This window comes from Papaver somniferum, unplaced genomic scaffold (assembly GCF_003573695.1).
Source record: "Papaver somniferum cultivar HN1 unplaced genomic scaffold, ASM357369v1 unplaced-scaffold_80, whole genome shotgun sequence".
Lineage (NCBI taxonomy): Eukaryota > Viridiplantae > Streptophyta > Magnoliopsida > Ranunculales > Papaveraceae > Papaver > Papaver somniferum.
In genome coordinates, this window is record NW_020650971.1 from 3,258,279 (window position 1) to 3,271,973 (window position 13,695).

At 37.3% G+C, this 13,695-nt stretch overlaps 2 protein-coding genes across 2 annotated transcripts; both read right to left on the bottom strand.

Annotated features, from left to right (window-relative positions):
- Positions 1 to 5,941: 5,941 nt before the first annotated feature.
- Positions 5,942 to 6,580, bottom strand: LOC113345005. The gene has a single exon (XM_026588865.1). The coding sequence runs from the start codon at positions 6,578 to 6,580 to the stop codon at positions 5,942 to 5,944; it is 639 nt and encodes a 212-aa protein (XP_026444650.1).
- A 2,436-nt stretch (positions 6,581 to 9,016) lies between these two features.
- Positions 9,017 to 11,490, bottom strand: LOC113345006. The gene is made up of 3 exons (XM_026588866.1): positions 11,067 to 11,490; positions 10,252 to 10,794; positions 9,017 to 9,876 (listed from the first exon to the last, which is right to left on the bottom strand). Exons 1-3 carry the CDS (start codon positions 11,488 to 11,490, stop codon positions 9,017 to 9,019), a joined length of 1,827 nt encoding a protein of 608 aa, XP_026444651.1.
- Positions 11,491 to 13,695: the final 2,205 nt, after the last annotated feature.

The following is a 13,695-nucleotide window of genomic DNA, read 5'->3' on the forward strand; positions in this document are numbered from 1 at the left end:
AAATAAACTACATACAAAAATCAATTGAAAGCAATGTTTAACGTGGTTCGGTACTAATCCCTACGTCCACGGAGAGAATCCCCGAAGGATGAACTAGATTATTGATCTCCAGAGAGTTGATCATTCTGGAATGATTTTACATTAACATAGTGATTCATATTTATTGGAATGAAAAGATAAACAAGAAACAGTAAACCTTAGAACAAACTAAATGCGTGTGACTAGAAGAAGCTTCTAGAATATCTTCTAAATTTTATACTGACTTGGTCTTCTCATATCTTGTATGCACGAACTTGGATTGCACGTGCCATATATTCCAACAGCACCTCAAGTTGGACACTGGAAAAAATTATAGTGTGCAACTTGAACAACTATTTTGAGAAGATTCTTCTAAACTTTGTAGCTTGATCTTTGATTACCGAGCTGACTTGATACTCTAACTTCGGATCTTCGCACCTACTTCTTTCATATTTCATAAATAAGAAAAAGCAAGCAATTTTTTATTTTTTTTTAACTATCTTCTTCCGGAGTGGGTTATGAACACACTTGGCTTCAGTACTGGAACCAGAAATGCTACGAGAGATTGAAAATTTCAAATCCGTGAAAGAAAAGAAAAATCCACTGTATTAAGCATCCCTAAATGCAGGGAGAAAGAGCAGATGACTTGATAAAACGTTCAACGAATCGTCAAATTGAACTAAAACACTGTTAAATCAAATGAGATCAATTTGATTGATTAAGTGAAAGTGCCGAATGAACATGGCACAAAGATAACAAAGGAAGTGAAAGTGCCGAATGAACATGGCACAAAGATAACAAAAACAGTTTGCTGTATTTTTCCATGCTTTGAGTTTATACATGTATGGACTCTGTTTATGATGGGTTCACGATGATCGAATACAATCAAACAGTCAAGAGCTTAGATGAGCTAATTAAATGACTTGATAGGCTTGGGTTTATAATTGGCTACTGATATAGTAGTATTTAAAAAACCGATATACAGTAGTAAGAAAAACAAGCCAAAGAAAATAACGAGATTAATAAAAGCATCCAAAAAGATTCCGGGGACACGGAATAGTGGAAATGATTTTGTGAACAGATACCGGGTTACATCGTCGGTAGATGAAATAGAGGAAGATTTTCTTAGGATACGAAAATCACCGAAATAAGAACATTGATCATTAATTAGTGATTAAACAAATATACTGATAGCAAGATCATGTCAAATTGATAAATAATGACTTCATTTAGATGGAAAAATAAATAAATCTGATGTAGGTTTTGATCTTGTTTTGATTGATGAAGAACAAAACCATCATTATGATTGTTGATGTGAAATAGAACAATTATGCCCATGTTCGATACCCATAGTTCATAAGCTATGAGAAGAAACTCATGGTGTTTGACAGTTAGAACACCAAATTAGTTTTAGAAACAACACAGTGAGTTGTTGCTGTATGATTAAGTTCTATTACCATTAAGAATATACCTGGACAGGCATGCTTATACCACTTGCAAAGAATACATTTTCAATGCAAATACAGATTTATAGGAACTATTTGCCATGGACAACGGAAAATATAACATGATAGAATATCATGTTACTGTATTGACAAAGTTGCCAGAAACCAGTTAAGTGGTGAAGCAAACTATATGTATGTTTACATGAAGAACGATTTTAGATTTGGATGATCGACTAAAATCGAAAATAAACATATTGATCTCTGATGGGAAATGAAAAAAAAAGAATTTTTTTTTTCTTTGTAGTGTTTGGAAATCCACACAAAGTGACAAAAATAAAAAAAAAATGAAAAAGACTCCATCAAACAATACGGAAGCAGGAAGCGATTGGATCGAGAGCATTTGTGCTCTGATACCATCTTAGATTTTGACACGTAGATCAAAACTAATATGGATATTATTGATTAGCAAACAATATTAGGATTAATCAATGATAAAACAAAGAAATCATAAGCAAATAAACTACGTACCAAAATCAACTGAAAGCAATGTTTAACGTGGTTCGGTATTAACGCCTACGTCCACGGAGAGAAACCCCGAAAGGTGAATTAGATTATTGATCTCCAGAGAGTTGATTATTATGGGATGATTTTACATTAACATGGTGATTCCTCTTTATAATTTTACATTAATATAGTGATTCATATTCATAGGAATGAAAAGATAAACAAGAAACAGTAAACCTTAGAGCATCTCCAACAGAAGGTGCAAAAAATCCTATGTGGATTTTTAATTTAGTCCTTTTGTTTATGGGGTCTACACATAGAGTAAATATAGGACCTCATATCTAAAAAACCATCTCCAACAGTGAGAATTTTAACCCTTAAAATTAAAAAAAAAATAGTTAAAAACATGACGTGAAGGTGCAGCCGGAGGTGTAGATAACACTTTCTTGAACACCTTCATATTTAGTAATAGGTTCCTCCTAATTTGTAGGACCCTACTGTTGGAGATGGATTTATACTAAATGGAGGTAAATCCTACGTGTCACTAAAAAGAAATAAATTCACCATATGTTGGAGATGCTCTTAGAACAAACTAAATGCGTGTGACCAGGAGAAGCTTGTAGAATATCTTCTAGATTTTATACTGACTCGGTCTTCTCATATCTTGTATGCACGAACTTGGATTGCACGTGCCATATATTCCAACAAGTTGCAACTTTCAAGAAATCCAATACAGGCAAAGAAAATACTAATTTGCAATTTCAAGCCATATGAAGCAAGAAGAACAACTTTATCATTAACAGGACCACAGAAAACACCATCATTAGATTCCGTTGTTGCAAAACTTAGAATACTAATACGAGTGACACCCTTCGAATCTGCTTTGATTTTCCATCCAGAATCTAACCCCGTACCTGCTCCTTTCCTCTGTCTTGTAAAATTTTGAATTGACGATCCTGCTTGAAAACAGACAAGGTATACTCGGAACCTTTTTTCAGTCTAACTGATGTTTGTATCCCACTTGATTTTCCTGCAACAAGCACGAGTGAAGCCTTTCCTTCTGGAGCTTGATAGTGGTGGTTGGTAGTTATGTATTTCACTCTACCTAAAAGTTTCCATTTTTTTTAATGGTGATTGAGTTGGATCTGATTGTGCATCAATCAGAATGGCACCGATGGAATTGTTGGGAAAAGCTGGCCCGTATTCAATCCGCCATTTGGCAACATGTTGTTTTCTTCTGGGCTGTGTTGATTACATCAAAATATTAACCAAAGATACATAAAAGCAAAAACATATTGCAAACAAGGAGGTTTTTCGGGTACATACCAGAGCTATTGATAGGACTCGGAATGTTATTGAGAATGAACCAATCTTCCAAACGCACACCACAGTCCGTAAAAGCGGTGACGGTGTTACTGTTTTCAACTTCAAGACTTAGATTAAACATCTCTCGATTTCCGTGAATGCCTGCAGAATTTGTCATGTGGAAAATGGCTGCAGAGTCGGATAGCAAATGGACGTTGTGACTGTTAGATGGGACTTGAAGTGAGTTGTTAGCCAGGGTTTAGGTTCATTGGGTTTTGAATACCTGAATGAACAGTTGTAGGCAGAATGGACAGTTTTCTTACATATTTGACAAAGACAATTGGTGTAATCATGTTTGACATAAGATGCAGATGAACCCAGTTTGTATAGTCAGGTTTCACATAGGATGCAGATGAACCATATTTGGTATCGTTGAAGGTTTTCTTTGTGGAAATGCGGAAGAAGTGATATTATCAAAAGCCATAGAAGTTTCAGTGAATCATTGTTAATCAACTGTGCATGGTTGATAAGGTGAGATTTTGACTCATTAAAAGATAGATCTAGCAACAAATAAACTGATTCGAAAAGGTTTTAACAAGATATTTTCATACCTCAAGAGAAGTAGTTTGACCCAAAATATATTTCGAAACAGAGGCGGTAAAGGTTGCATTTATTTAAGCAATTAATGACAAGTCTATCCAATTTCCTCCAGCGCGCAAGATCTGGATTTGGTACAAGAATGCTTCCATCCATGAAACCATGCAGATCTAAAATGATAAGAATGGTTCCATCTGGAACTTCCGTACAAGATAATTTGTATCATCAAGTTAGAAATGTTTGGCAAGGTATTAATGAAGAAGGAAAGTTGTATAAGAAAACATACACCGAAAGTCAGTCCACTGGCTCGGAAAACATTGAACACGGTTAGTGAGGGGACTCGAACAACTATTCTGATATTCAGTCCACTGGGCACGTTAGATTCCTGGTAGGAACACAAATGGATTCCTAGGAGGAACCTGAAAAAGTCCAGACAATTAACTATTTATGTGTTAGTTAGGGTTTCTTAGAGCTCTCGATCAGAAAAACAAATTCTTAATTGGAGCTAATCATCATGTTATCACCACCTCCATCAACATCCTCATCAATTATCGCAAACAACGATGATATCTTAACACACCTTCTAGTTTGTCTTCCTAAAAAATCACTGCATAGATTCAGATGTGTATCGAAACAATGGTGCTCACTCATCTCAGGTAATTGTTTCATCCAAAAACGTCGTAGTCGTAAATACCGTCACCGTTCTATCAACGGACTCTTCTTGCACACACGGATTGATTTATTCAGCAGGGATAATACCTGGAAATTTAACTTTATCTCCATTGATTCCAACGTTAGGGAGAAAATTAAGTCCTCTACAACCTTAAGTTTTACTTATGATATTGGAGGTATACAAATCGAACAATCTTGTAATGGCCTTTTGTTATGCAGTACCTTCCGCTCATTATTCAACTCGAGCGCTCGAAACTACTACATATATAATCCAACCACTGAACAGAACACTATCCTACCTCAATTTGTCGATCGCAAATACAGTTATAGATCATATTTCAGTGTTAGTTTAGCTTTTAATCCGAGTAAATCACCATATTACAAAGTTGTTTGCATGTTGAAGAATGGGATAGACAATTATGAAATACGAATCTACTCTTCAGAAACATGTTCATGGAAGGTCATTAAACATTCCCATTCTTTGCCTAATATATGCGGTTCTGGTGTCTTTTGGAATGGATTTTTGAGGTGGCACAATGTAGGCAACTCTTTGGTTTATTTCAATGTCGAGAAAGAAATATTTTACGAAGAACCGATGCCAGGTTGTTCTCTTCCCAAATCAAGTAAGACTAGATTGTTCTTCGGTGAGTGCAAGGGTCATTTGTATTATTTTGAGCTTTCTGAACATCCGGTTTATTTAGATCCGGCCATCGTTATCTACGAGCGGCATTGAAGTACTGGATGGCATACAGTATACAGTTTCGATATCCGAAGATTAAGAATTTTATGTTTGAAGAAGATTGGGTATAATTTCTTAAAGAAAGATGTCAAAGTGTTACTTATCGATGGCGAAGAAGCAGAAGAAGAATATGACTCGCCGAAGTTGGTGTTACAGATACAGGATAAAGTTCTTTCTTTTGATCTTGGAGATTTGGAGAGCATTAATGAAATTTATGATACAGAACCGAAACTACTCGTTGTTCAAGGGTTTTCGCATCGTAAAGTCATTCATGCTTTCCAGTATATCCAGTCATTTGCTTCGGTCTGATGATCAAATTTAATGCTTTTGGTTGAAACTAGCTCATGTCAGTTGTATCAACTTGAGGCAGTACGTAAATTCTTTTCTTGTTTTTGATCTTTCTGGCTAGATGATTGTAAATTGATTGATATAAGAATGTACACGAGCAACTATAACAATAATCAAGCTTTGAAGGCTTATGAAGAACTAAACCATTATTTATCAACAGTGGCAACAAATTATGTCCAACACCACAGAAGTTAAGATTACAAAATGGAATTCAGCTCACAGATCATACTCGTAAATAATCAAACACCAACAACAACCACACTTAAATGTTATATAGTAAACAAACGAGTTGCTCTCACATAATAATACTCATTTACCCAATAAGTTGCATAAAACTTACGAGAATCGACGCAGGACAAACAAAAAGAACACTAGTTTGCAATTTCAAGCCATAGGAATAAGGAAGAAGAACAATTCTATCAGTAGCAGGGCCACAAAGAACACCATCTTTCGTTTTTGTTGTTGCTTCACTTTGAATACTAATAGAAGTAACACTTGAATCTACTGTGATGGTGTATACTTCGTTAATCCTCTGGTAATTTTCTGCCTTTCCTATTGGCCTATAAAATTCGTCTGATCCTGCTTTAATACGCACTGCGAGTTCTCCAATACACAATTCATTATAATGACCAACGAAAGTTTCCATGTCATACTTGGAACCTTTTTTGAGTGTAACCGTTGTCTGTATCCCACTTGATTTCCCCGAAACAAGCTCGATTGCAGCATCTCCTTGTGGAACTGTATAGTTATTGTTTATAACGTATTTCACTGTTCCTAGTATTTCCCATTGATATATTGGCGATTGGGTTAAATTTGATTCTGCATTAACTAGAATGCCACCAGTGGAATTGCTGGGAAATGCTGGCCCGTATTCGAATCCACCATTCAGCAACAGGTTATTTTTTGTGTTGCTTAAAAAAGGCTTAAATCCCAATCCACTATTCAGCGACATGTCATCCACTATGTTGATTAAATAAGAATGTTAACCAACGTTACATAGAAAAATAAACGCATTACAGAAAATATTAGACTCGTGGTGGTTTGGGTAGTTTACTACGATAAACAAGGTCTATGATCAGCTACAACCTACTACTTGGTCGAGCTTTTCAGGTTATGTCCTCTTATCAAAGTTGAAAATTCACGGTGGTAACCAGATGAGAAGAAAACAAAAAACAAAACAGGGTTTTAAGCAGCTCTATATTATGACCAAATACCAGACATGCAATGCAATGCCTCAGTGACATGAGACAACATAATGACGGACCATGTTTCGTCACTAAATATCAGACATGTTTAGGATCAATATTCTTACTTGTCACTAAACTCATTTGTTTCCGCAGTTATATGAAAAGATTAATTGAATCAAGAACGTTATTATTGGGTACATACCAGAACCGTCGATAGGATTGGAAATGTTCTTCAGAATTAATGTGTCTAAAAGCACATCACATTTAGTCATCACAGTGGTATTACTAGTTTGACGGTTTTCATGATTTTCAAGAGTCAGATTAATCAACTATCCATTTCCATGAATCCCCAAATAAACACCATGAGTTTGCCAACTACTTTGATTCCCTGCAAATTTCTTTTTAAAAGAGACAACAACTGATCTATCTGGAATAGATACGGTAACACCAGTAGAATTAGTACAATTAAAATGAGCTGGTTGAAGGTTAAATGTAAGTAAATAATGATTTGGTTCCTCATTTGCTTCAAATATTTGATTAATCTTTCCATTTTCTCCTAATATATTGCGTTTCCTCCCTGACTTCGACTTGATGAAATGACATATTTTACAGTGCCTTGGTATGACCATCCTGGTATGGAATTTATTGTTGAATTCAGTGCTAGAAAAGGGTTTGTTGAGTTGTTTGGTATGTTTGTTGGTGGTATTTCAAAGTCCGGGTTTTGGAGATCGGTAGAACAAAACAACAGATTGTTGGTTAAACTTGTAAGTCTAGTGAGAAGAATGAATTAGAGAAACACATAAATGATATTTTTTCCATTACCTGGAAATGCACTTGCTATTAGAAGTTGGAGGAGAAGCATTCCTGCAGCTCCTGCTTGCCATATCCCCATTTCTCTTGTCTGACAGAGAAAGAGAGAGATTGTCAAGTTCCGTACTTGTGCTGTACTTTGGTCCGTGTATTTAAAATGAGGCAAAATGGTCTGACTTTTAATGAGATATATACTAGTATGTCGACATTGTCTATTGTTGGAATTCCTCAATCAAGGAAGATTTTTTTTTGAACAGTTAGGAATTTTATTAAGAGGAGAAAGAGGAGTTACAACAATTCCACCAGGAGTGGAAGTTTAAACAAAAACTACACAAAGATGGAAAGCCAATTGTTGTGGATTGTGTTCGCAAAGTTTAAATGGGCACGTCTGCCTGCTGCTGCTGCCCAAGATAAAACCAAAGAACGCACTTCCAAACTCAAGTCATCATCTGTTTTAAACGTATGTTTCTGCTGAAAAATTCGATTGTTGCGCTCAGCCCATAAAGTTTGCACCACTGCCGCAGGGATTAGTTCCCAGATGAAGTTTCCTATAGCACTGAAGTGACCATGGCACCATTCTTGTGCCAGGGGATTGAAATTTCTTGGAATCACCCAAGACCAGCAGTCAGTTGGCATCACCATCGACCAGACAATGTGCGCAACTTTACAGTGCAGGAAAATATGCTCTTGCGATTCCATATCATCTCCACAGAGAGCACAAGAATTGTAAATATCAACCCCTTTCAACTACAGCATGTCTATGGTGTTCAACTTGTCATGCAACAGACACCAAAGGAGGAAATTGATCTTGGGCGGAATATATTTCTTCCAAATGAATTGACGAGGGAAATTATCAATACCTGAATTTTCAATAAGCTTAGCATATAGGGTTTTAACTGTGAATATTCCATCATTATGCAAAGACCAACGCCTAGTATCAGGAAGGTTGTCTAGAACTGGTGGAGTGCTTCCAATAACAGACAGCAGATCAGCAAACCTATCTGTTTCATAATTTGTAAGATTACGTTTGAAATTAAAACTCCAGTTTCCATCTACTGTGACCATATCTGCAACCTTCACGTTCTTATTATTGGTTAACTTGTACAGAGAATGGAATAAGGAGGCAAGAGAGGCATCTCCATTCCATATGTCATGCCAAAACGAAATTGCTCTTCCTGAATGAATAGTCAAGTAGGAATGAGTGTTGACCAACTGAGCTGTATTAGCTATTGTTTTCGAGCATGATACACCATGAGAATGCTTCACCTTACTTGGGATCCAATAGGAGAAGTTATACCCATGTTTATCTACCACAATTTTGTACCACAGTCTTGTTTTTTCTTGGCCGAATCTCCAACACCATTTCGCCAACAAACTCTGGTTCATCCTCTTCAGGTTACAAACTCCCAGACCCCCCCTTCCTTACCGGCACAGACGAGATCCCAATTAACCAAATGAGATATTCTAGAAGAACCACTATATTCCCATAGGAAGTTTCGCATCTTTCTTTCCAGGATTTTAATGACTGAGGCAGGCGCTTGAAATAACGAGAAGTAGTAGACTGGTAGAGCATTTAAAATGCATTTCAGTAGAGTTAGTTTCCCTCCTTTTGAAAGAGAAATTTGCCGCCAGTTTGAAAGTCTCTCTTCAAACTTTTCAATTATTGGATCCCATATGCTCTTAGATGTAGGATTTGCTCCTAATGGCATGCCCAAGTAAATGAAAGGAAAGACATCAGTGACACAACCAAGTTCCTTTGCCCAAACTGAGATATCTGGAACCTCCCCAATTGCTATCAGTCTTGTTTTTAGATTGTTTACCTTTAAACCAGCTATATACTCGAAGCACTTCATGGCAGAGAACAGATTATGTAATTCCTCCCTACTGTTATCAATGAAAAAGATAGTGTCGTCAGCATAGTGTAGGTGATTAACATTGATACTGTTAGGAGTCACAGAAAAACCACTGAACAGGTTCAGTGTTGAGGCTTTATCCATATATCTTGAAAATCCCTCAATGGCTATATTGAAAAGAAGTGGTGAAACTGGACATCCCTGCCTCACGCCTCGAGAACTAGAGAAGTGACCAAAAGATGAACCATTAATCAACACAGAAAAAGTAGAAGTTGAGTAACAGAATCTTAGCCACTTACAAATCTTTCTACCAAACCCCATTTTGTTTAGAACAAACTCCAAGTACTTCCAATTAATCATGTCGAAGGCCTTTTCTAAATCAATCTTGCAGATGATTCCTGCTTTGCCAGATCTCAGTCTAGAGTCAACTAACTCGTTAGAAATTAATGTACCATCTATAATTTGCCTACCCTCAATATATGCGCACTAAACTGGGGATATTATCTTGTCCATCACTAGCTTGAGTCTCGTTGCCAGCACTTTTGCGATGATTTTATAAACACTAGTGAGTAGACAGATTGGTCTGCAGTCCTTGATCGACTCCACATAATTTTTTTTTGGAACCAGAGTGATGAAGGTGGAGTTATGTTTAATGTCTATTTGTCCCGTGGAACAAAATTCATTGAATGTGCCCATTATGTATTGCTTTAGGAAACCCCAACAATTCTTGAAAAAAACAACTGGGAAGCCGTCTGGACCAGGTGTTTTATCACCTCCTAGCTCTTGGATGGCTTTCCAAACTTCATCTTCAGTAAATGTTGATTCTAAGATTACGTTTTCTTGGTCGTTTATCCTATCAAAGTCTATGCCTTCCAGCTCCGGCCTGATAACCTCCTCTTCAGTGAATAAGGTGCGATAAAAGTTAATGATATGTTGTTGTAACAAAGATCTATCGTCTACAAGTGCTCCATTTATGTATAATTGTTTGATCCTGTTACTTCTTCTTCTTGCCGTAGCTTTACTCATAAAAAACGCAGTATTCCTGTCACGCTCTTGTAGCCATTTAGTATTTGATTTAATCTTCCAAGATATTTCCTCCATTTGCGCCGTTTTCTCAAATTCAGACTTTAGGTAGATGATATTATGTTTGTCTTCTTCAGAAAGAACGCTATCCTCTGACATATTGTCTAATTCCTGGATTTCAGTCAAAATGTCATTGAGCCTAGTGTGTGTATGTTTGAAAACCTCCTTGTTCCAGACACGCAGTTTTTCTTTTAGGGCCTTTAGCTTTAGCCATAACACCGTACTTGGAGAACCTGTAAAGGAAAAAGACAACCACCAATTAATCTTTCAAAAGGGTTAGAAAATCACTCTCTAATAACCACATTGCCTCGAACCTAAAAAGGACTAGGTCCCAAACTGGGATCTGAAATGTCTAGAAGGATTGGGATATGGTCTGAAGTAGGTCGAGCTCTGGCTAGTTGGGAGATGAAGGGGAAATGGGTTTCAAAGCATGGGGTTATAAGAAATCTGTCAAGCCTACACATCAATGGATTGGCTTGTCCATTTGACCATGTAAAGCGCGCACCTTTCAAAGGAAGATCCACCAGATTATGCTGCTCAATGAAGTCATTGAATTGTGTCATGCTTCTGGAGATCTTGGTGCAGTTCTTCTTTTCATCACACTTTTTAACTGTGTTAAAATCTCCACCTATGCACCATGGTAAATTCCATAGTCTACATGCAGTATCCAATTCTTCCCAGAAGCTAATTCTCTCCACAGTATTGTTGGGTCCATACACACTGGTAAGCATCCAATTGAAATTGTCTGACTTAGTTGTGCACGAGAATGATAAAGTATATTCCCCAGTAAGTGCATCATTGACCTCCATAATGTTTTTGTCCCACAGGATAATCATACCTCCTGAACTACCAACAGACTGTTGAAAAGTCCATCCAACATTGTTGTATCCACAAATTTGACTGATATCTAGCTGAGTGCATTGCATCATTTTAGTTTCTTGAAGAATGATGATAGGTTCTTTATTCAACTGTATGATTTTTCGAACTACGGACCTTCTATTGGGGGATTTTAACCCTCTCACATTCCAACCGAGGATTGAAAGACTCATTGAGATAGGTGTTGTCCCCTTTTTTTAGCTGCTCGTTTGGGTGATGGGTAAATAGAATCCAATTCTGTGACGCCTAAACGCTTCCATTCTGACTTGAGTCTCTTTGGGACTACTTGGGAAGAATCTGAAATTATCATGACCTCTTGATCCCTCGATGATGCATCGTCTGATGTTTCATCTGATGTATCATGTGTTTCAAAACCAGGAGGCAAAGATGGAGTATTGCCAGAAGAAGTGTCTAGACCATTTTCATCATCAACGCTCTGCATGAAAGTGGCATCGTCAACAATCATCATGAAAGTGTCATCAAGACAGAGAAGAGGAATAGACTTTTGTTTTGGTTCATATATTGAGACTTCCTCCATATCTTCAACCCGGACCTTTAAGTGGACTCCATAGTCCTCTCTAGGAATGTTTTTGATAGGCAAAATTGGTATAGGTTTAATGATTGGTCCTTCTGAGTAAACTTTCGAACAAAGAAATCGTCTTGCGTGATTGGGCATTGAATTATAACTAATTCCCAGATGGACACCCAAACAAAATAACCTATTGACCTCAGTGAGAAGCCACTTGGGGATGATTGAACAGGGTATTTGATTCATATTGAATGTTCTAGGAGAGATTGTTATAACTGTCGTGGGTAAAGTGTTGAAGTTGCTTATCCTTGGGCTGGTAAATTTCTCTATGGATTGGGAGTTGAGGGTAATGTGCATTTGGAGGGATGTGGGTTCTGATACTTGTCGGGGTGAATCTGATACTTGTGAGGATGCCAGAGTTGAGGGTATTGTGCATTGAGAGGGATGTAGGTTGTGTGTCAAGGTTGTGGGTGGGGAAAATGGGGTGGTGCAGGCTGGATTATTAGGTTTAGAATGATTTTCAGATGGTTGATTGAATTCTGTCGACTCAATTGTCAACTTGAATGCTGGTGCATCGTGGCTAGATTCCACGTCTATTTCCATGTCAACTGACACATCAGATGGTTTTTCTTTTGGAGCAAGTTTCCTCCAAATTTGTTTTCTTTCTCTTCCATATCTTTTCTTGCGCCATTCTCTATTTATGTTGGAACCATGGTGACCATGTCTTCGATGACTGGTTCTAGAGTGATTGTTATTGATCTTACCCGTTATAAGATTTGAAGTGGCCTCCGAAGACATAACAGTGAATGATGCATGTTGACCCGTACTTTCATTATCACTAGTTGATTGTGTGAGATGAGGAAGAAATTTTCGTTTCTTCATTCTACTGGTTTCCAGAAGTTCTGCTGAATGTGCCGGACGTTTCTCTGATGACATTGACTGCGACAGCTTACTCGGTGACGGAATAATAACGACACTTTGAGGATTGCCTGATCTTGCCTGTGTTACTGCAACCTGTGCTGTGAACATATCCTTCCCAACAAATATCTTTATGACTCTAGGAATGGCATTGATCCCCTTGTTATTTCTGATTTTCATGCGGATTGCTCTTAAATCTTGTAGCTTTAATGTTGCAGGGTCAACAAGTAAGATTTCTCCACAAGTATTTCCCATAGCATGAATAATCTCTAGAGTCCAAAATTGAAAAGGGACACAGTGAAGCTCAATGTGGAAGTCATACTGATGAGTGAAGTGTGAGCTCCAAATGTCTGTCCTCCATCTAAATACCGAACAGATCATATTATTTGACGTGAACTTGAATTCCAGATTTGCCTTAGCAAGTAAAGAGTCCGCATAAAAAATTTCTTAAGTTGAATTGATAGGGTACAATGTGAATTGTGATCTAATCTGTAGAATGGAACAGAAATCAGCACCTATGTGTTCCCATGAATGTACCAATGATGGAGCGGAGATAATGAACGCATTTTCCCAGTTCCCTAGTTGTTGTTTTGATTCACGGACTTTTAGGTAAGCACCAAATTTGGAAGACTTCACAGAGAAATTGACATGAGCAGCAAGATCATCAAGGATGAATGGTGATTTACCCTGTAAATGTTTACCCACTATTCTTTTTGACCGGAGCTAACAAATTATTGGAAACAGTTTGATCATAAGTTTTTATGGGACTACTGATGGGATTAGGCTTGGTTTGGATTGGAGACAGCTGATG

What these genes read in the sequence shown, in the direction of transcription:
- LOC113345006 (XM_026588866.1), bottom strand. Translation starts at nt 11,490, where the DNA reads ATGATGCAATGCACTCAGCTAGATATCAGTCAAATTTGTGGATACAAC. An exon ending in GGTGGATCTTCCTTTGAAAG is followed by an intron (nt 10,795 to 11,066) that starts GTGCGCGCTTTA and finishes TTTCCTTTACAG; the next exon opens with GTTCTCCAAGTACGGTGTTA. An exon ending in AGCCATCCAAGAGCTAGGAG is followed by an intron (nt 9,877 to 10,251) that starts GTGATAAAACAC and finishes CTGGCAAAGCAG; the next exon opens with GAATCATCTGCAAGATTGAT.
- LOC113345005 (XM_026588865.1), bottom strand. Translation starts at nt 6,580, where the DNA reads ATGTCGCTGAATAGTGGATTGGGATTTAAGCCTTTTTTAAGCAACACA.